Source organism: Emydura macquarii, unplaced genomic scaffold (genome assembly GCF_026122565.2).
Source record: "Emydura macquarii macquarii isolate MOO-44397 ecotype Brisbane River unplaced genomic scaffold, CSIRO-AGI_Emac_v2 contig_2636, whole genome shotgun sequence".
NCBI classification, from domain to species: domain Eukaryota; kingdom Metazoa; phylum Chordata; order Testudines; family Chelidae; genus Emydura; species Emydura macquarii.
In genome coordinates, this window is record NW_027132773.1 from 6,230,178 (window position 1) to 6,254,095 (window position 23,918).

At 45.7% G+C, this 23,918-nt stretch overlaps 1 protein-coding gene across 4 annotated transcripts in view; it reads right to left on the reverse strand.

Annotated features, from left to right (window-relative positions):
- SRGAP1 (SLIT-ROBO Rho GTPase activating protein 1) overlaps positions 1-23,918 on the reverse strand; it is a 206,018-nt gene that overhangs the window by 70,225 nt on the left and 111,875 nt on the right. For all 4 annotated transcript variants that reach the window (XM_067564110.1, XM_067564111.1, XM_067564113.1 and 1 more), the window contains exon 4: positions 17,446-17,508. In XM_067564110.1, the coding sequence (XP_067420211.1) occupies positions 17,446-17,508 (63 nt within the window). The remainder of the gene's footprint in view (positions 1-17,445; positions 17,509-23,918) is intronic.

Consider the following 23,918-nt stretch of genomic DNA (forward strand, 5'->3'; position numbering starts at 1 on the left):
GGAAAGGGGATTTGTGGATTTATTTACATTGCTGTTCAGGGATGAACAGACAGAGGAGGGGTCAAATAGCCTTTAAAAAAGGAAGATGAGGACAAATCCCGCACACATGAGGTGAGAAACTCGTGAACTGGTCTGCAGCCTTTTGCATTTATGGGAGTATAATTTGCAGGAGGAGCCCTGAGAGGTGTATTTCCTTCTGCAAGTATGAGGACTTGATAGCAAGGACTCACGTTACATATGGGGGGTTAGCATGGTTCAGAGAATTTCAGAGAATTTAGACAGAAGGCAGCAGAGGAGCCAGATTTACCCTGGGATAAAACAGACCAGGAACTGTGGCTAGAGGTATGACTCCTTATCACCCCGCCCAGCTGGTATTCCCAGACAATGGGCTGCCAGTACCAAAATCTCTTTTTCAAAAATACAGATTCAGAAGCCAATGTGTATTTTGCATTAACGATGGGAAACGTTTTCATACCCAAGGCAGGTACAAACACTGTTGGAGGATGTGTGGGAGTCAACATAGCACACTCTCCTGTTATGGGGGTCAAGGATGCTTCCAACAGAGCTGTAGGAAAGGGGGTATGCAAGGTCACAGTGCTTCAGGAGACACTACAAGGAGAAGCGGTAACCATGGAAAAAGCTCCTTCTCCAATTAAAATACAGGGTTATGGAATCCATTATTGGACTCCCCCAGCAAAAAAGACAGCTTATTTATAGAATGATTTTCAGCCAATTTTCAAAGCCCATACGAGGGTGTGAGGTAGCACTCTTGGCAGTCTGCTAAAGGTTTCAGGCGTATAGAAAGGGCAGAGTTCACTTTAGATGTGGCAACAGGGAGAGTGGCAGGTCACCTCCCATACACTTCAGTGCCAGGATTGTGCATGTCTCCCCTGAGTGTGATACTGAAGGCGGCGAAGGGGAAATGAAGGCTTATCCATCATGTCCTATGTGGGCCTCATCGGTAAAATGATTATATTGATCCACAGCTGCGTTCAGTGAGAGACTCATCATTTGATGCTGTGGTAGCCTTAGTTAGGGGACTGTAGCCCTGGGGTGAGGTTGGCAAAATGTGACATCAAGTCTGCATTCTGATTGCTTCAAGTGCAAGACATACCTTGCATGGATTTCAGTTTGATGGTCATGACTATTTTGATGGCAGCATGCCCATAGGGTGCTTGGGGTCAGGTGCCGCTTTTGAAAGATGCAGCTCCATGTTGGAGTCGGTGATAATGCACTGTGCATGAGACTGCCTCTATCACACAATCTCAATGTCTTCTTAGGTGCAGGAAAATTAGGGACAGGCAACTGCAAGTACATGCTTCACGTGTTTTAGAACCTAGCCAGGTGCCTCAGGCTCCCCCTTGCCACAGAAAAAAACTGAAGGCCCTGGTCAAAGTTTGAACACACCTGGGCACTGAATTAGACTCAGTTTGGGGTTTTCTACGTTACCTACAAAGAAGTTGGAATTGTCAGGGCACTGATATGGGCTCTAAAAGAGGCAAAGAAAATAACTCTGAGGGAACTATAGGTGGTTGTGGGGCACCTAAACTTTGCATGCCGGGTGGTGGCCTCCAGTTAGGCATTTTGTGCTTGTCTAACATCTGCCTCCTCTGGAGTGTGAAAACTCCACTGCTTATTCAGAACGACAAGGGAAATGAAGGAAGAGTTAGAAACGTAGGAAAGATTCCTGGAAGAGTTAACTGGGGTTTCCATATGGTGTTCAGACTGGTTGCACAAAACTGAGCTGCAGGTACAATCTGACACCTCTGGAGGTATAGGATTTGGGGTATACTTTCAAGGTGAGTGATGTGCAGAGGAGGCCAGAAAGCTGGATCGCTCCGCGCATTACAAATGATGTCTCCTTCCTTGAGTTTTTCCTATATTAGTGGCAGTCATTAGTTGTGGAGAAAACTTTCAGAACAAGAAAGTCCATTCCTGCTGTAGCAACCAACTTGTGGTCCACATTGTAAAGAGATAGTTGATTAAGACTTAAAAAGGCTGGTGAAGGCCTTCATTTTACACTGTCTGTGGTTTAACATCCTTTTTCATGCAGTGCATGTCTGGAAGTGGATAATGGTGGTGTCAGTGCTCTCTAGCTTTCAGCACAACAGATTCCAAGCACACATCTTGCTGGTCATCAGGGATTTGCAGGCAATGCCCCAACAACTCTGGGATCTCAGCTCATGACAGCAGTGGGACTAGTTGAGGACTAGGGTTGCCCAGTGGACACCGAGGACCTGTAAAGTCAGTCCTTCAGAGTTCATGGAATTTAGGGCACAGGAAGGGCTTCACGGTGGCTAGCTCATACCCACACATCAGGTCTCACAACATGCGGTGCCTTTAACCCTCTACAGGTGGGCTCTCTCCACCATCTCTGGCCTGCCAGCAGGCCTGTCCTTCTGGAGTAGGTTGGCTGGTTTCTCAGATGCATGTGGGTATTTCAGAGCAATGAAACTCTTAGAAGAGTGGTCCTGGAGGGGTGGGGCATGGGGGCTAGAGGGATGACAGGTTACCCACCCTATTAGAGTGGCTTTGTCTGAGGCTGCACCTGTGGGAGGGAGACCATTTTATTTAAGGTGGCATTCATTGCTGCCATTTTTGGCGGTATGAAAGAGAGTGAACTGGTGTCTAAGGCCTAGTCTACACTGCCTGCAGATTTTGGCAGCAGTCAATGGGAGATATCTCCCGTTTACGTACTAACTTCTACTTACTGCGGTGCCCCCACTGCGCCGACAGGAAATGCCCTGTTTAACGCAGCATTAGTCTTCTTGCAGGGGTGGATTAATGGTGTTGACTTCCGGATTGATTGAGCAGGTCTCCACTGCTGCTCAATCGATCCCGCGGAATTGATCCTGCACTGCTGACAATACTGCTGGCAGTGTAGACATACACCCATTGGGAGCTGCAGACAGGTCCCAGTATGCATCAAATGTACAGATGTGCAACAATCTGCAGGCGTGGTATCCCTGTGCTTATGGTACTCCAAAACAGGCCAGAAGGGAAGAGGGGCCTATGTGTTGGTGAAGGAATGTGCAGAAGAGTGCTTGTTCCCTGTAAAGGTGACAAGAGTGTCAAAAATATCTGGGACCTGTAGCCAGGCCTGCTGTTTTCACATGGTGATGGCAGCTTCACGACAAGGTACCAATTCAGTGCAGTATTGAGAAACAACTTGCACTATTGTGGTCTTGACCAGGGTAAATTTGGTACTCATCCTTTCAGGATCAGGGCAGGGACATCAGTGGAGGCAGAGGGTTTTGGCCCATGGCAGCAGGCAATAGGGCACTAGAAATCCAGGTGTTATAGGATTTATGTCTGCACCAAGGAAAAGATGGCAGGGAATGGCAAAATGTACCTAACCCAACACACCTGTGTGTTTCTGAAGCCACCCAGAGCACATGCAGTGTTTGGATTTGCGGGCACCCTATGCTGCAGTGGGCCCACAAGAGGGCAGTCAAGATGGCAGCCGGATCTCAGCTGAACTTCAATGCCAAAGCTGTTTGCACCCAGAAGAGGCTTGCAATGGATCAGCTTACGCTGCTCTGCACTCACCGGCTGGGAGCAGACCGAGCCCCTGGGGGCAAGACTAGAAAGAAAGTAAATAATGAAGTCACCAAGATATTCCTGGCGAAAGGGGGTTCTGTGATAGAGCATAGGGACATCCATTCCAGTCAGCCAGAAGTTTTCAGGGATAATGGTGTATCTCCATCAGATGGAGGCGCTGACATACAGCTACAGCATGTGCAGGCATGGACTGGGCAAGTGGCATGATACCAGGCACAGTGATTGGGTTGGAAGTGATTAAGCTAGTCACTAAGCTGGTGTACCTTGTGGCCCATTTCCAGGGCAGTTAAGAGAATAAAACCAACAGTTCCTAGAAGTAAAAGAGCTGGGATTTGGGTGTTGGGCACATGTGATAGGATGAGACCCTGTGGCCTTCGTGGGCCGAGGTCCCCACCCTGCTGTACCCTTTGGCCCCCTTGCAGAGGTGTGGGAGAGTGCTAGGCCTCAGAAAGAGCTGAGTCCTGGAGAATAGGCTGAGGAGAGCCTACCCCATGTCACGGGTTATTTGGCAAGAGCGTTGTAACCCCCTCACTGGAACCAATTAAATGGCTGGTACAGAGGAGTATAGGTGCTGGGCGGGTAGTACCCCTCCCCTCTGTTAAAGTTTAATAAAAGAAGCAGCAGGCCACTTAATTTCATGTATGTGTCCATCCTCATTTTCCTGCTGTGTCCACATCAATAGGCATTTAATGGAATAGCAGCTTATCTTTGCTGCAATTACTTTCTGTGATTTATTTCAAAACTGCCTCCAGTAGAGTAGTATTTCTTACTGGAAATTGGGTTGTGTGAGATTCATTAATCTGGCCAGTTGGCACTTCCCCTGAGAAACAAAGCAAAATCTTATACCAATTTCCCATTTTCCTTGGTCTCTCCTGCTTGTGTTCAAAGGACTGTTGGCAGACTTGATATTAGCTATTTTCATAATCCTACTCACTTTCCAAACCAATCTCTGATGCAATTTCTGGAAATATCACTGACATTTTACTGCCATCGTGGCATTATTGACCTCACTATCTATCAAATCTCTGGTGCTCTGCAATACGTTGGACATATCTTCTGGGTAAAATCACTGGATTCTGTGGCCTCCTGTGCAGCAGAATGAAAATTCTGTAGCAACTTCCTTTAAAATTAAACACCAGAGATTTTTAATGAAATACATAAAGCAACGAAATATGTAATGGGTACAGCAGCCCCTCTGTTATTTTATTTTAATATTAAATTCATTTTATTTTGCACTGTCCCCACATTTTCAGTGTTCAGCATGCCCCAGGTTTTTGTATTGCTTATGAAAACTGTCAGGGCAGAAAGTTTTGGCACCTGAGTAGGGGATACAAACGGGTATTTTTAGGGTGCCTGAAAAATTCCTGCTCTTTGAGATACACAACAGCGATAGTCTGTTCTCACCGTCACTTAACTGCAAAATGGAGTGAGAAGCATGGAAAGGATCATTCCAAATCCAGGTTTAAACACAGTTTACTTCATTCAGTCCCTCTGAATCTATTAACATTGAATATGGCCAAAGCTGGATTAAGACCATTCAAGGCCCAAGGCACACTGCCAGATTCCCATGGCCAGCTTCTCAGCTGGAGCAGCAAATGCCCATTGAGTACATGAGGTCGTTCACACCTTTTAGGCCTACTAAGAGCTACTGTTTCAGGCAGTTTGCAGACACAGGCAGACATCACTGCATAAATTATAGTCCGTTGATCTTTTCAAGATTTTCTCCTCTCCAATAAGAGACTTGCCGCGTTTAATGAAAGCTGATACTCTGATGTAATCGTATGACTCCATGAGCCACTGGGAGGTGCATAGGCTCCACAGGTGACCATGCCTTAGGACATGTTTACACTACAAATTTTTGCCAATACAAGTTACATTGGCATTAAACTGCCATAGTTAGTACATTGCTTTTGTGTCCATGCATAGTTGGCTCGTGTCGGCACGGCGCAGACTCACAAGAGTGCTTGTTTCGATGCACAGGGTGGTGCGCCATAGGTAGGTATTCCACTGTGCAACTCGCCACCATCCAGCACAATGTCTTTTTGGAAGTTTCGGCAATGCAGGATGGGGCAGAAATGAGTCATTCAGGGGTGACTGGGATTGTGAAGTCAAGTTTCCATCATGCAGCTTTCTCCATCCCATAATGTCATCTCTATCCCATAATTTTCGCACCTATTTTTAAAATCCCACAAAAGCCATGCGGGACTTGTCGCTGTCCACCACTTGTCGTTGTCCACCATCTCTGACATGCAGCATGGAACCTGCATAGCTCTGCACTGCTGTCACGAGCATTGCAAGCATAGGATGCATGATCCTCTGGTATTTGCAGAGCCAAAAGAAGAGCCATGGGGAACATGACGATTTCCTGGAGGGTAGATTGCTGTGTCGACATAGGTAATGCAGCAACTATATTTGCACTGCATCGACCTCAGTACATCAACCATGGTTCAACACTGCTTGGGGAGATGATATTATTATGTCGGCATAATGGAGAGCTTACACCCTTGGGAGACAAAGTTAAGTGTTGACACATACGTAACTAGGTGACATATGTCGACCTAACTTTGTAGTGGAGACCAGGCCTTAGTTTGGCCCTATACACAGTTCTATCTCCCACACAACTGGAGGCTCTCAATTAGCGCTCTTTTCTTTTGACATTCAGCATTTCAGTGACAGCTTGACATCTCTCAAAAGACTAATGTTGCATTCTGGAGAATCCAGACAATGACTATGTTGATAATAGAAACATTGCTGGGTCAAATGGAGGGCAGAAAAGGTGAAGAGGGTTCTCAGACCAAATACACACAAGTGGTCCTCTGCTCACAATGTTTATTTATCTCTACACCTTGACAAAAGTGTCTTCATTTTGGTGAATCTGGGCCAATCTGTGAAACGTCTGGCCTGGGAGTTACCAGTGTGTACCTCTATAGATTGTAGGTGCTGGATTATCTGCAGCCTTTTGATGGAGTATGGGCAGAGCAAGTGGAAAATGACAGATTCCAAAAATATTTTATGTTTTCACCAGATTGGAAGCATTTTATTTATTTATTTAATTTATTTATTTTAAGCTCTAACTTTTTCTATTGCAAAGAAGCTCTATAGTATAAATTGACATTCTGTTGCCTCATTAACCCAACCTTGCAAAAAGAGAAGGTTAAGAGGTGACTTGATTACAGTGTGTAAGTATCTACATGGGGAACAAATATTTAATAATGGGCTCTTCAGTCTAGCAGACAAAGGTATAAACACAATCCAATGCTTGGAAGCTGAAGCTAGATAAGTACACTGGAAAGGTATACTTTAGAAAAACAAAACAAAACAGTGAGGGTAATTGGGTAATTGACTACTGGAACAATTTACCAAAGATTGTGGTGGATTCATCCATCCCTGACCATTTTAAAATCCAGATTGGATGTTTTTCTAAAAGATATGTTCTAGGAATTATTTTGGGGAAGTCCTATGGCCTGTGTTATACAGGATGTCAGACTAGACAAGATGATCAGTGTGGTCTTCTGGACTGGGAATCTATGAAAACTGGTCTCTCCAGCCAAACAGGAACAGAACACATTTTATCCCCCTTTCTAGTCTCGTCAGCAGTGACAGATCTGATATTTAGCTCTAACAGTTTATACACTTGTGAAGAAACTCAGAATGCTAATTACTAATCTACAGTAGAGAGTGGCGCAGGAGAGAGGGGTGAAGCAGCTGAGGTGGGGTGCTAGAGACATGAAAACACTGATTGGCATAGTAAAAGAAAAGTATATACAAAATTAAAAATAGTTGTCATTTTTAATGTACTGAATTTCATGATGAAGTTTAAATATTTGATTATTTTCCACAGAATATTTTGAATCATAACAGAACAAGTACGTACATAAACCAATGGGAATTTCAGTCCTTATTTTATTGAAATAAATTAAAATACATAGAACATTTGTCTTGAAATAATACGTGTGTATGCACTATTCATTTCAACATCATGTATGAGGTACAAGAATATTTCACACAATGGGACAGATTGCTCCTCTCACAGAAGATGCCACAGGAAGGAGGTTATGGGAGAGTAAAACTGAAGTTTCCCTCATTGGATTTTCAACGGATCATTCCTCCAGGGAAGCCCTTCTCACCCACAGGGGGCAAAAAGGGGGCTCAGCACCCAGAATCTATGCATCCCCAAAATCAACATGGTTCTTTATGTATCTGCTATAGGTCAGGAACATCTGTTCCTGCTGTTTATTACCTCAATCCTGTGCATGACATCATAACACTAATTATGTCACAAATTGAGAGTGACTATGAAAACAGCAGAACAGATGAAATCCTAAGCAACAAAAATCCAGTTTTCATACCGAAATCCATAGTAATGAAAACAGGGAAAGAGAAGTATAAATCAGCAGAATGGTCTCTAAAAGATTGTTTTCCATAAGGTATCAGTAGGTTTTTAGTATTCCACCGAGTGCCTGAATTTTTAAGACATTTCACCTCATTTACACGTTTTTCATTTCTAAGTTTTGTCATATTGAACACGCAGCAAAATCACTTTGTAGTCTAGTCTCTCTCAAAGGACAGAGCTTGGGGTTTCATTATAAGTTCATACTTTCAAATTCTTAAAATACCCTTGAGCAAAAGGAGCTATTTTTCAAATTATAAGCCTTTTTTATACTCAATAGGAGGTGACAAATGTCTTGGATTCTTTTGTGACCTCTCTTCCATTTTTCCTCTTGGGCTAGTTTCTTCTTTCTAAATCTACAGCATTGTTTACGGACTCTAAGGAGCTAATGCAAAGGCCATTGAATTCATTGGAAATATTCCCATTGACTACTGTAGGCTTTAGATCAAGCCCTCTGACAGCTAATAATGAACTAAAATTGAGGCTAAAAATGACTTCCCTGGGAAAACATGCAAGACTGGATTGCCAATGAAGGGTTTTGAAATTGTCTTTTGTTTCTGGCTCCCACATTAATACAAAAAAGATTAGAACATCTGGTATAGCACTATTTCCAAAACTACTCCTGCACCAGTTACTCAGCAATCTGGCACATGAGGTTAAGCCTAAGTTTTAGAAGGTTCCACTTACACATTTTTGAACAAAAATCAGCAGGGTTGGCCATAGAGAAGACAAGTCAACAGAACTCATTTATCAAAAAGTTCTGAATGTCCCTCAAAACCTTTGGATAAAATGAGGATAAAGAGTTTGGGCATTCTGGAGATACAACTGGTCAGGCTTGCCTGAACTCCTGCTAAAATGTTTGGAGTAGATGATACTGTCTTATGTCATTCAAATGGTAACTCTTTGCATTTGCAATAAAATAAGGTTACTTACCAGTAACTGTTGTTCTTCGAGATGTCTTGCTCATATTCATTCCAATATAGGTGAGTGCGCGCCCCGTGCATGAATCTCAGGAAGCTTTTCTGCCCCTAGCAACCCCCGCGGGTCGGCTCCTGCGCCCCCTGGAGTACCGCACTCATATCGCAGTATATAGGGCACCGCCGACCCCATGGCCCCCAGTCCCTTCTTTCTGCCGACTCCAACAGCGGGGACAGAGGGTGGGTTTGGAATGAATATGAGCAACACATCTCGAAGAACAACAGTTACTGGTAAGTAACCTTGTTTTCTCTCTTCGAGTGATTGCTCATATGCATTCCAATATAGGTGATTAAATAGCCATACCTTGGAGGTGGGTAGGAGTCACTGGCGAGTAGCCCTTCTCAGCACGGCTCTGCCGACGCCCACGTCCTCTCTCGCCTGTTGCACGATGGTGTAGTGAGATGTAAAGGTATGGACCGATGACCAGGTCGCTGCCTCGCAGATGTCCTGCAGGGGCACACGCTCCAGAAAGGCCGCCGATGAGGTCTGGGCTCTGGTTGAGTGTGCCATCACAGTCCCTGGAAGTGGCACCTTCGCCTGCTCGTAGCAGGTACGTATGCAGGCAGTGATCCAGGTGGAGATGTGCTGGGTGGAGACAGGTGAGCCCTTCATCCGGTCTGCGACTGCCACGAACAGTTGCGTTGACTTCCGGAATGGCCTTGTGCGATCGATGTAATAGGCGAGGGCCCATCTGACGTCCAATGACCCACTCGACCTCCGAACCGTGTGGTTTAGGGAAAAACACGGGGAGGAAGATGTCCTGGTTACAGTGAAACTGAGACACCACCTTAGGTAAGAAGGCCGGGTGGGGTCTCAGCCTCACTCTATCTTTGTAGAAGACCATGTAGGGGGGCTCCGAGGTCAAAGCTCTTAACTCGGAGACCCTCCTAGCCGATGTAATGGCTTCTAAGAAGGCTACCTTCCAGGAGAGGACGACCAATAGGCATGTAGCCATGGGCTCGAAAGTGGATCCCGTCAAGATGGTGAGGACCAGATTCAGATCCCAGAGAGGTACTGGGTCATGGACCTGCGGATATAGCCTCTCTATCCCCTTGAGGAACCTAAGGGACATAGGGTGTGAGAAGATCGACCTCCCTTCCATTGGCCGGTGGAAGGCTGAGATGGCCGCCAGGTGTACCCTCAGGGAGGCCAGTGCCAGGCCCTGCGTCTTTAAGTGGAGCAGGTACTCTAAAATCGCCTGAATGGGCGAAGAGCTCGGCGGGATGCCCCGGGACTCCGCCCAAACAGTGAAGCGCTTCCATTTAGCCTTATACAGCACCTGAGTGGGAGGCTTCCTGCTTCCCAGCAGGACCTGCTGAACTTGCGCGGAACAGACTCTCTCTGCCTCTGTCAACCACAGAGCCTCCATGCAGCCAGGTGGAGGGAGTCCAGGTCCGAGTGCAGCAGGCGACTCTGGTCCTGGGAGAGCAGGTCGTAGCGCTTCGGAAGTGGTATTGGTGTGGCTACGGACAGGTCCAGCAGCATACTAAACCAGTGCTGCCGGGGCCAGGCCGGTGCAATCAGGATGACGTCCGCTTTGTCTCTCTTGACTTTCAAGAGTACTTTGGGAAGTAGCGGAACGGGGGGAAATACATACATTAGGGGCCCTGTCCAGTCTATCAGGAAAGCATCTGAGATGGAGCCCGGCTCGCAACCGCGGAGCGAGCAGAACCTCGGGCACTTCTTGTTCCACGCCAAGGCAAACAGGTCTAGCTGGGGAACACCCCACTTGTGGAAGAGAAAAGTCGTCACCTCCCAGTGAAGCGACCAGTCATGGCGGGGTAAGAACGACCTGCTGAGGCGGTCCACCTCGTAATTCCTGACCCCAGGGAGGTAAGAGGCCGATAGGTGAAAATCGTGCCTCACCGCAAGGTCCCACAGTTGTATGGCTTCCTGGTAGAGGGCCGAGGAAAGTGCCCCCCCCTTGCCTGTTTATATAAAACATGGCTGCCGTATTGTCCATGAGGACGTGCACCACCCTGCCCTTTAGGAACCTGAGGAACACTTTGCAGGCCAGCCGAACAGCCCGGAGCTCCCTGACATTGATGTGGAGGCGTAGCTCTTGTGGCGACCAGAGACCCTGTGTGCTGAGGTCGCGGCTCATGTGGGCCCCCCAGCTCACATCCAAAGCGTCTGGTTATTAGCGTTACGGAGGGAGTCAAGTCTGCAAAGGGAACCCCTCTCAGTACTTCCCTTGGGTCTGTCCACCAGTTGAAAGACGTTAGTACTTGTGGTGGGATAGTGACCACCTTGGACAGTGAATGTCTGGCCAGGGCATATACAGAGGCCAACCAACCCTGGAGAGGCCTGAGTTTGAGGCGAGCCAGCCTCACCATGTATGTTCATGCCACCATGTGTCCCAACAGCTGAAGGCAGTGCCTGGCTGTCGTCGTGGGGGATCTGTACAACTCTGAGATTATGGCAGCTATGGTCTCGAAGCGAGGCCGTGGGAGGAAGGCTCTGGCCTGCACCGCATCGAGGGTGGCTCCTATGAAGTCTATGCGCTGCACCGGGGTGAGCGTGGACTTCTGCTCGTTGATGAGCAGCCCCAGTCTGGTGGATGTCGCGCAAGTCAGGGCCAGGCTGTTTTCCACATGGACTCTTGACCTTCCCCGTATCAACCAGTCGTTGAGGTAGGGGAAGATCGGTATGCCTCTGCGTCACAGATGGGCCGCTATTACCGCCATACATTTCGTGAAAACCCTGGGCGCTGAGGAAAGGCCAAAAGGCAGGGCCAAAAACTGGTAGTGGCCTCCCACTACCATAAAGCGGAGGAAACGTCTGTGGCCTGGGAGGATAGAGATGTGGAAATACGCATCTTTTAAGGGCAGTATACCAATCCTCTAGATCCAGTGCGGGAATAATGGAGGCTAGGGAGACCGTGCAGAACTTGAGGCTCCTGATAAATTTGTTCAGACGACGAAGGTCCAGAATAGGCCACAGGCCTCCCTTTGCTTTGGGGATAAGGAAATAGCGGGGATAGAACCCCCTGCCCCTTTCCATAGGAGGAACTTCCTCTACCGCCCTTAGGAGGAGGAGAAGAGAGCGGACCTCCTGGACGAGGAGTAGCTCGTGAGGGGGTCCCTGAAGAGGGACGGGGTAGGAGGAAAGTCTGGAGGGAAGGCTGAAAGTTGCAGGGCAAAACCTCTCCACACCACACTCAGAACCCAGCGGTCCGAGGTTATTTTCTGCCACTCTCAAAGGAACAGGCGCAGTCTGTCTGCGAAGGGCAGAGCGGGATCCAGGGGGACGGGGAAATAGCCACCCTCGAGCGTCCCATCAAAAGGGGCGCTTGTTGTTTTTCTGCAGCACTTGCTGAGAGCCCCCAGCAGGGTCTTGGCGGTCTCGGTGGTTAGACTGCCTGAAACGGTCTCTACCTCTCCTAGGCTGGGCAGGTCGAGGAGGTAGTCTGGGGATGGGGGCTGCTGTCTCTGAGGTCACTGCTTGCCCTGCCGCCTCGTGGCCTGCGGCACATACAGGCCTAAGGACTTTAGGGTGGCCCTAGAGTCCTTCAAGGCACGCAATTTATTGTCTGCCTTGTCGGAAAACAAGCCTACCCCGTCAAAGGGCAGGTCTTGAATGGCCTGTTGCACTTCAGGCGAGAGGCTGGATGATTGTAGCCAAGCAGATCGTCGCATGACTATCCCCGATGCCATTGCCCTCCCTGCTGCATCCATTGCGTCGCTGGCAGATTGGAGAGCGGCTCCTGCGACGGTTGCGCCCTCCTGGAGCAGGGTGTTGTAGTCCTCAGCCAGGTCTTGGGGCAGCGTGTGGGCAAACCTCTGGAGAGAGGCCCATAAGTTGAGGTTTTAATGGCCGAGGAGTGCTTGGTGGTTGGCTATACGCAGTTGAAGAGCTGCCGTTGAATAAATCTTCCTCCCAAAAAGGTCTAATTTTTTATTTTCCTTATTTTTGGGAGTATTCGACTGGGCACCTTGTCTGTCCCTCTGGTTAACGGTGTCCACGACCAGCGACCCTGGAGGAGGGTGGCTGTAAAGGTATTCGAACCCTTGAGGAAGGACATAATATTTGCGCTCGGCCGTTTTTGAAGTTGCAGCCACCGAGGTGGGCGTCTCCCAGAGGGGCTTGACCAACTTGAGGACCCGGTCATGAACTGGGAGCGCGATCCTGGATGGCCCCACTGAACCTGAAACCCCAAAGAGGGGGTCTTCCTCCTCCAATAGCTCTTTAAGGTCCATTTTTAAATTGTCTGCGAGTCTCTTTAAGAGCTCCTGTTGGGCCTTAAAGTCAGGAAGCAGGGTCCTCTGGTCCCTGGCTGTTGTGTCCAGGGGGGGAAGAGGAGGAGGATTGTGGAAGGGGACCCATGGAGGGGCCTTCCATAGGGTCAGAGTCTTCTTCTGAAGAGTGACCCCTGTCTTGGCTTGGGGATGGGGGTGGCGATTGGGCTGCCACCGAAGGCACTGACCCTGTTCCCTGGGTTGTCTGTGGCAGCCAGGGACCCCAGTAGGGCCATTGCCATGGCCCCTGCACTCACGTCGGCACCGGTCCCGGTGCCGGATACGACACAGGCCCCTGGGAGCCTGGGCTGTTTGACCTGCAATGCTTTGTGTGGTCCCTCTCCACATCGGGTGGGGATCTGCTCCGGCGCAATCAAGAGCAGTTGCGGTGATGTTTACGGTGCCAGCGGGGAGGAGCGGGGTGGGGGGGCGGCGCGGTGCGGGGCAGCAAACGACTGGAGCTGGTGGATGAGCGCCCCTGAGGTTTTTGAGTCTTACAGCGGTTATCTGCCGGAGACCTGGGGCGGCCGCGCTCCCTACTGCGCCATCTGTCGGCAGCTAGCAGGCGGCTTTGGACCTGTGGTGCCGAAGGGTCACTCAGTGCCGAGTGGTGCAGTGCTGGAGCCTGCACCGGACTGTGCGTTCGGGATCTCGAGTGGTAACACTGCGACGCTAGGGACTGAAGGCGTTGCCGCGGTGCAGAGGCATCAGCCGGTGCCGGAGCACGCGCTGGACTGGGCGTCCGCGATCTAGAGTGGTGATGGTGGCTCTCAGAGTCCTCTGGGTAAAACCGGCTGCTAGGAGACCGGGAACGGCATCTGGTTCCTGGGGATGAGGCACTGCTGTTGGGCTGTAGGCCGGGGATCTGGACCGGTGCCAAGGGGCATGAACCTTCTCGGGCGCCGGGATCCGCACCGGGCTGCGCACCGGGGATTGGGAGCTTTTTTTGTGCGGTGCCGTAGGTCTCGGCACCAGAGTGGGTGATTGGTGCTGGGTGCTCCTGGACGAATGGGACTGGTGCCGCGTCTCTGTGCGTGAATGGGAGCAGTGCCGGATGTCCCTAGGTGAGCCCGACTGGTGCCAGGAGCTGCGCACCGAGGATCGAGGGTGGTGCCGAGTCTCCCTCAGTGCCGTATAGCCGGTGATGGAGCAGTGCTGGGACTCCGATGACCGGTCCCTGCATGATGCGGAGCTGGAGCGGCTGCTCTCGGAACCTTGCGACCGCTCCCGGTGCTGCGGTGTCGAGGTGCTCGACTACCCTTGGTCGGAGCGAGGAGGGGGGTGTGCCGTTCCCCCCTGCCCAACCATCTGAGGGGAGACGTCGATTCCTGTCTCCTCACCCCACCGGGGTAACTCATCGTGGGTCTACCCCGAGACACCGTCCCGGAAGCCCTCGGCCGAGGGGGGGATGGAGGCGTGGGCATGCCCATCAGGGCGCGTGCCACTGCAAACGCCTCCGGCATCAACAGCCCCTGCAGAGACGCTCCCCCAACCCCCAGGGTCGGGGGAGGCTCCCTGCACGGAGATGCTGGTGCCGGAGCAGTCTCGACGGCATGTGGCTGGGGCATCTCCTGCATCACCCCCTGCTGTACCGGTCGCAGGGGGGAGTCCATAGGCCCGGCCTCTGGCCGCTTCTTCTTTTTGGGTACCGCCTTCTGAGCCGGTGCCGATGTCTGTGCTGGAGGAGCGCTGCGTACTGACGAAACGCTCGGTGTCGTCGGCAACCTGGAGGGTTCGGAGTCCGGACAAAGCGCCGACTCCATTAGGATGGCCCTGAGGCGAGCATCCTGCTCCCTTTGAGTCCGGGGTTTAAATGATTTGCAAATCCGGCACTTATCTTTGTGATGCTGCGCTCCAAGGCATTGGAGGCAGCGGTCATGCGGATCGCTGACCGGGAAAGCCTTCGAGCAAGCCACGCAGGCTTTAAACCCAGTGGAGCCGGGCATGGCTCCGTCAAAGCCCTAAGGGCTAACTATACACTAACTAACTACTCTATTTAAACAAATAACTATTTTAAACTATTTTAACTATTAACTCTAAACTATAACCGAGATTGCTACTTGCGAATGAGCAAGGGGCAGACGTTCCACTGACCGTCATGGGAGGAAAGAAGGAACTGAGGGCCACGGGGTCGGCAGTGCCCTATATACCGCAATATGAGCGCGGTACTCCAGGGGGCACAGGAGCCGACCCGCAGGGGTTGCTAGGGGCAGAAAAGCTTCCGGAGACTCATGCACGGGGCGCACACTCACCTATATTGGAATGCATATGAACAATCACTCGAAGAAAGAAGAGTGTGCTTCCAGCCAGAGGCCTTAAAGTAACCAGGTAAAGTATTAAAGCTCTCCAACGGTAACTTGCAGTTAAGCTTGCTAAAATTATAACCTTGCTCTTCAAGGCTTGCTAGAATTATATTATTTATTATTTGTATTATCATAATGCCAGGGAGCCCCAGTCATAGGCCAGGACCCATTGTGCTTGGCGCTGTACAAACACAAAACAAAAAGACAGTTGTTGCATCAGAGATCTTACAATCTATGTATGACAAGAGACAATAGATGGATACAGAAAGATGGAGGAGTGCAAGGAAACAATGAGACATTATTATCTAAATAGACAAGAGCGACACAGGGTGGAGGAAGGAGTAGAACACACAAGCAGAGTGAACAGTGTGATGGTAGCAAACGTCTTGGTAGTGCCATGATTTTGATTAGTTTTGTTTTGGGTGGGTTTATGTAGGAGTGGTCAGCTAAATGAAAAGAAAAGGAAAGGCAAAGAGGACGCAGGGGGCAGTGGATGAGGGGCAGGAGTGGAGTGAAGCTGATGTGAGGAGAGAGAGGAAGGGTTGGAGCAAACAACCAATCACCATGAGATGGAGAAAGGTTTGCCTAGAATGTCGAAAGGACCTAAAGTCCTGCTTTGGCTACTTCTGGTTCTACCAGCTCTGTTAAGGGTTAGTTCCTGTGTCTAGATGGAGAAACTCAAACCTGTACAAATCATAAAACATAACTTATTTACACTGACCATGCCTGTTCCTCAAAGAGGCAGTTACTAAATATTTCAGCTAATAACTAGCTCACTGTCTTCTCTCTGATAGTCTTTAATCCATCTTTGAGCACAGCAGCTTTTTATCCTTGAAAGTCATTTAAGTTTAATGACCCTTTCTTATGAAATAATCAGTTATGCTACAGGTAGTAAACAGATTAGAAAAACCTTCCTCATATACCATTTCATAAAAACTTTAATCCTTCTCCTTACTCAGGGAATTCAGGGGTATATGGGGGTACCTGAATGCCAGTCAGGATTCAAAGATTTTCATTTTAACAACTGCACTTCGGGGAACTGATCACTTCATTAAAAATAATGCAAGGAAGGGAACGAACCAAAGGAGAGACGTATCAATACTAGTCCACCTTTCATATATCTGAACTAAATTTAACTGCTTCCCTCCTCTTTTTTTCACACTGAAAAGGTTACAGTCATTTTATGTTTTGTGTTTATTGCTCTTTATTACTCATGACTGAATATAAAAGTGAATCAATTCCTTTTCTTATGAACAACTTAATATGTGCTGGAGTTTAAAAAAAAAGTGTGTTCTAGTAAAGTCAGTCATCTTATTGAATAAATACATATTTTATAAAATTATAAACTCATATACATTAGGGATGTACACACACACACACACACACTTACACTTCACTCTAATAATAACAACACACATACTACTCTGCAAAATTCAATCACTCTGCAATCCCATTGCCCTACTCTGCATCTGTAACTTTGTCTCACTGATTAATAATTGTGCATTCTGTATTTTATAAACTTCCAAAATTCTTCCCTTTACAAAAATAATCTTAAAACAAAACCCAGGCTTAAATGTTAATACCATGACAGAATTCAATATTTATTAGAATCCACAGCATAGGGGTATGACTTCAGTGGGACTACTTGATGCTTATAATGTAAGTGTTTCCAGGATCGATGCTTACAAAAATTATGAATAATTGGGAAATGCTATAATAAGCATGTAAGGCAGAATATTTCAGCTGATAATTTAGATGCGCACTGCACTAAGAATATTTACCCAGTTCAGGAAACATATAAAGCTCAGATAAAAATATTGAGAGGAAAAATGACTGGTTGGACTTTATAGTATTTTTGTCTAGGCACTGTGTTATTTCTGTTGATGTGAGTTGCCATCAAAAGGGACACTTACAGTGCACAAAAATCAGTTTGTTCAAACAATTCTTGCAATAGAAGCTAAATAAATGTGCTTACCGTATAAAGCTCATTTAGAACTCTCATTAAATCTTCGTGAAGCTGGAATGCAATCTCTTTGCTCTGTAATTAAAAAGAAATTATTACAAAGAAGCACTTGAATCTCCATAGAAATTTGCATTCATCATTCATTCATATTTGAAAGCTAGAGCAATAAAGATCATGAAGATGGCATTTTGACAGAATTCCAGTGCACTAAAAATTAATGATTCAATGATGTAGAAACAGACAACAGCTGGAGAGAAATTTTCTAATATGAGATCCAGAAGTTATTTAATAGTGTGATCCCCATGAAGTATTAGGAAATCAGGTGCCAACACAAAGGCTAAAGTTTAGGATTAATGTTATAAGTTAGGGCTTTTTAAAAACGGTATACTATTTTACAACAGTTATCATATACACACCACTTGGAACGTGGCATTCTAGAAGGATTACTATCACCAATGTAGCCTTTGTTTCTTAGTACATACAACTATTTTTTTTTATCTAAATATTTATGCAAGCAATAATTATGGTTCCTCTTTGAAACAGATAGCCAACTGCATAATTTTCCACAGAACAGGGTGCTGAAACAGCTTTGTTTAACTTTTCTGCACTGTGTCTTTGCTTTCATTATGACCCAGAAAGAAGAAATACTTGGCACTGGTACTAAAGAAAGCAAGTATGTCAAAACAGGAAAGTTTAATTGGAGCCTCATTCAAATAGAGTTGCTTGTTATTTGTCCATGTAACAGTTGAATCAAATGAAAATTGTGGCAACGGTGCAAAAGTTGCAGGCATTTGTACAGCCGTCTTTGGAAAGCAATTACATAAAAGATTCATAGGCTCTGGCAAATTGCCTAGATATATTTTTCCTATAGTGTCTATCATAGTATCTAGCTAAACTGCAGTGTGGGATCTCAACACTTTTTGCAAATAAACTGATGACCACCATTTACTCTAAAAATCAAATGAAAACCAACTTCATAAGAGATTGAGATTTTTAGCTGTAAAAAGCACTATATGCTTATATGTAAGTTGAAGGAAAATCATCTGCGGCATAGCAACTCACATCCTGAACCACTAACATACTTAGACAACAGTGAAACACCTGATTAATTGTACTTGAACACACAATTTCTATACCACACCAAAATACCATGAAAAGCCAACAGGATACATGCCATCAAAGTACACTTTCCAAGAAAATGAAACAAACAAGATTAGTGGAACAGACATTTTTCACCTGCTTCTCCACTTCCTACCACCTCCATGTTTTAAAGCTATGTCACACCTATGCTATCATTTTTCAATTTATATTAGAAGACTTACTGGCAAGATGATTTTTGACAATTTCCTGGGAGCCTGAAAGATGGAAAAGGGTTAGCAAGATTCTTGTTGAGTAACAGAGAATCAGCTTTGGTAACTAAGGCATAACTAAGGCATAAAAGAATCCAGTTCTACATCAAGACAGCAGTATTGAAGCTCTGTTGTATAGATACACCACAAAATCTTTTACATTCTTTATGCTTTTGAAAGTTTGGCATATTTTAATGCCTAATCTCTCTTTCAAGTAGATTCTGCCATTTGAAAGTCTAGCAAACAAGGTTTACCACTTCAATGTGTTTGCAAAATCTAAACTAATGTATTTTATGTTATGGTAACTAAAGACCATGTACTACAAGCTACTCAGTTTACAGTACACCATGTAAAGAAACATGATGTATTGCAACATACTGTAAATCATTGGTTTGAAACACAGTAAAAGCTTTCTAAAAACTTCTAAACTACTTTCTTTGCTTTATTTGGCGCACTGCTTTGTAGCAGCCAGACTATAAACCAGGACTTGAGGTTGGAATCAGATCCATGGAGAAACCCTGAGGTGAGATCAGCCCCCAGCCCCATTCAATACATCCATATTTTTCAGTCACCACTACTGCCTGGCCTGAATACTGAACTTGACAAATCAAAACCCAAAGAGAGTAATGTTGATTCTAAAGCACTGCTTCCTAATTTGGTAGACAAGTGCCCAGGATAGTTTCAAGTGTGTTTTTTTTTTTGCGGGGGGGAGGGGAGGTGGGGGCCGCAAAGAGAAAGCAACCCAATACACTGTGCCCACTGCAAATACTGTTGCAGTTAAAGCATCTGGTAGCTCTGTTAAAGCCATGTGTCTTTCCTCCCTGCTTCTCTGTTGGGCCTTAATGCAACTAGCCACAAGAGATGTTTCTGTGTTCAGGAAGCAGCTCCCAAGCTCAAACTTCTCCACTGCTCCTACAGTTCTCTGTTCAGCCATGAATGCACATGCAGCTCAGCTCTATAGAACTACAAGTGAATATCCCCCATATGCCCCTTTCTTCTCTCCCAAGCAGCACAGAGCTTTCAGATGAATGGAACTCAGGGGTGGGGAGAGGGAAGCCCACTGGGGAGAAAAGAGTTTTAAAAGTAACAAGCTAAAATTATAAAACAGAAAGTAAAAAAAACCAAAAAAACCACACTAAGATGAGCAGGAAAAAGAACAGACTGAGAACAGCAGAGAGACAGAGAATGGCCAGGACATCCAGTAGCAATTGTTCAAGATCCTGGAGAGAAGGGTACCCATCACATGGCAACCATTCCACCAGTTCATCACAAGAGGGAACCCAGCAGACAGAGGTTGGGAACTGTTTCAAGCAGTGAGCCTTGTAATGGAGCTGATGTGCAAAATGTTTATTTCTGTCTTAGCTATTACAATTGTGTGTGGGGGAGGGGGGCAGGGTCTGTGTGGAAGGGGCTGCAGGGAAAATAGGTGAATGGACTTTTTTAACCCCCCAGCTCCTAGCTAGTCCAATGGACTAACTCTCAAGAACTAATGCATTTTGCATTAGTATTTAACACCAGGAAATACTGTCTCAAGGGGCTAGTAACAAGGCTTTTAGTATGTAATATGTACGCTGTGTTTGCCTCAGATGTGCAGTGCATTTCTTTTCAGTTATTAACAGCTCCCTTCTCATTTTTCAGTCATGCTACTTATTCTCCTCTCCTGCAGTACTTCATGTGCTTGAATGTTGCCTTCCTCTGGGAGTTTATCCTCAGTAAAGCCAAATTACAGCATGCAAGATACAGCACACCTTTTCCTGCAGGCTAAGTCATCTCATATCAGTCTCTCAAGAGCCTAAAAACAAGCTTTGTGAAGCCTTAGTCTTGGCTCTAGCCTCAAGAAATTTATTGAGGTGTAACCTTCATTGTGCTTAAAATTTTCCAGATATAACTGATCCAACAACTGAAGAGTAAGGCAGACCATAAAAGTCTTAATAAATCCTTCTAAGAATGGATTAAATAGCAATCTTCTTGTGTTAAATTATAAACACATCTTGTACTAAACCAATTATAGTCATTCCTAATCCAGTTTCAAAGTATACTGATAGATTAACATCATTTGGAGACAATGTCATAATAAATGCAAAAACCTCTACATAGTTATTGTTCCTAATTTAACTGATACAATAATAATTAAATATCAGTGTATCCAAAAAGTGTAAAAATTACAGTAGAACCTCAGAGTTACAAACACCTCAGGAATGCAGGTTGTTCGTAACTCTGAAATGTTTGTAACTGAACAAAAAGTTATGGTTGTTCTTTCAAAAGTTTTACAACTGAACACTGACTTGATACAGCTTTGAAACTTGACTATGCAGAAGAAAAAGAGCTGCTTTCCCTTTATTTTTTTCGTTGTTTATGTTTAACACAGTACTGTACTGTATTTGCTTTTTTTTTTTTTTTCCTTCCCTTTATGCCTCTGCTGCTGCCTGATTGCATACTTCCAGTTCCAAACGAGGTGTACGGTTGACTGGTCAGTTCATAACTCTGATGTTCTACAGTAGTGCCCTGATCCTGCAAGTCAATGCGACTACTTACACATGCTTATAGTTAAACACCGGAATAAATACATGCAAGAGTGAGGCCTAATATAAAACTGTTTTGTGCATGTTTCTTGACATGGGGGAGAGGGGAATTGTTTTTGGGAAAATGGAAAGCCTAACACCTGATGTTTAAAACTGCAAGAGAGAAAAAAATGGCTGTCAACAAATTTTTAAATCCAAGCGATATGTGTTTTGCTCTTTCTAATGACATTTGCATCAAACACTAAAGAGCACTAGCATATATGCATAATGGTAGCATATCAAGATTTCATTAAATTTATTATTTATGTTTCATATACCTAACATTTACTACACACTAATGGCCTGCTCCCCCTAACATCAGTGCAAATTTCCCATCAGTTTAAACTGGAGCAGCACTGAGCCCAAAATTATTATTTGACTGGTTTTCACTTCAATTTTATAGTTAATTAAGCTGAATTTTTCCTGGAACGCTGTAGCACCTGTCTTTGGGACATGTTATTTTACCAGAAGTTACAGCATTCAGTGACACTATTCATGGACTATTTCGCTTAAATGATTCGGCTTGTTACTCTAGGAAAAGGTCATCTATAAGCCATCTTAATAAAGCTATTTTCACCAGCTGTAGCGACTTTCTACAGACAGATAGCTAAACCAGAGTAAAACTGGCCCAGATCTACCAGTTTGTAGATCAGTTTGTAGTGATTAACTGCTTTGCTAGCCTTTAATTGTTAAATGTAATTCCTTTAAATCTTAATGAGTTAAGAAAATGATGCAAAGATTCTCTATATATCATGTATTTCAGTTTTATAATTTACAGCTGGCAGGTGGTCATACTCCCTGTTAATTACAAGATTATGAAATGAAAATATTTATCGTGCTTGGCTTCCTCAACTTCTTTTACTGTAAACACTGGAGATATGTTCATCTCAGCTCATTATGGTTTCTGTCCAAAGAAATTAAGATTTTATAAATTATAAACACACAAATCTGGGATAAGGATTTTCTGGGTAAGGATATGTATTAATGCAGTTGCTTATTAACACAGCAGCCGCCAGTATCATTGTATAAATGTTCTATGAAATACTCTTCCCTTCTTCTTCACATTTGTTGGTTTTTGTTATTCCTTTACTGTTCAACTGTCCCTATGAAGCTGATGAAATCTGCAGGAATACAATATTTAAATAGGTTTGAGCTCTGCTATTTGATGCTCGCTCTTATGATAGTGTTCATTTTACACATGCATTTGCAATCTGAACTGCTTTTATATGCCGGCAACTAAAAAGCTGCAAGGCTTGAGCGCTAAGTTGGAAGTATGCAGACCATGTGGACCTCCAGAGTTTCCAGAATCCTAGGCCAGCTGTCTCCCTGTGCTGTCAAACTCCTGTAGCTTGATGAGCCAGCTGGAACAGGAGGCTGGCAGACCAGGGGTCTCTGGCCCCTGGACAGTCCACATAGCGGTGCTGCCCCGGACCTGCAGACCCTGACAGTCCTGGCAGCTGCTGACTGAAATTGTGATGATTCTTATCAGTCTCTGTCAGCAGCTGTCTGGGTTCAAAGGAGCACACTTCTTTTCGGAAACACCATGTGACAATGTTTCCAAAACATTTTTTAAATATTTCCGGTTCATGGAAATTTGGAAAAATTGGTTGGTTTTGTTCCAAATCCGAACGCAAATTTCAGCATATTGAAATTTCCCATGCACCAGAAATCCCAAGTTTCTCCAGCTCTACACCTACTACCAACATTTTTCCTATTTTACAAAATGGCAATGCAGTTAGTTTAGGGTTTATTCAGCACACCAAACATTAAATTACCAATTAGTGGCAAAGGGCAGCCTCACTTCCATAAGCAGACTGACTGTAGGGACGTGGCAGCCATCTTGCTGGCTTCAGACCTGTTGCGCTTTTCAACCCAAGTGGCTAGTCAAATTTTGAGGCCTTGGAGAAGTGCCAGTTGGGAGTACAAATTGATGGAGTCTGATATTCTCTTTTATGCAATCTTATAAAAGTCCTGCTCCTCCAAATGCAGGAAAAACCAAGAACAAAAGGAGCAACTTCTTAGCTTACAGCCCCAACCTGTTCGGCCAGCAGACTCAAAAGTTCCTTTTCCCCCACTCCAGGGTCACACTGTGCTTGGCTTTTTTTTGCTATTTATTCTTGCCCGGACTCTTTCTCTGATCAGTCTGTTCCCAGTTTGTGTGTGTTCTCCCAGCCCTCCCACACTTGGTCACAATACCCAGTGGAACCCTCTGCCCATCTGGTGGTAGTTACTGGGCAGATTCTGTTAGGACTTGTTTTAGGTGTGCCTCATCTAAGTATTTCTTTCAACTATCGTCAGTGACGGGCATGTTCACACATCAGGGTGAACAAGGTTTTAATTCAATCCATAAAGATGTTTTACCCAGCTCAAAACAGACCCATTGACAGTAAAAGAAGGTGGTGGCCATTTTGAAGAAGGGAAAATTCATGAGTTGGCAGTCTTTCACCATGTTTTCATGAGACAGGTGAAAAACATCTCCCTCCTCCCTCCAAAACTGCTTGAGTCACAATCAAATAGTGAGAATTGGCAATAATGAATTAGATTAAACTGACCCAATTTTGACCCTGAAAACCTA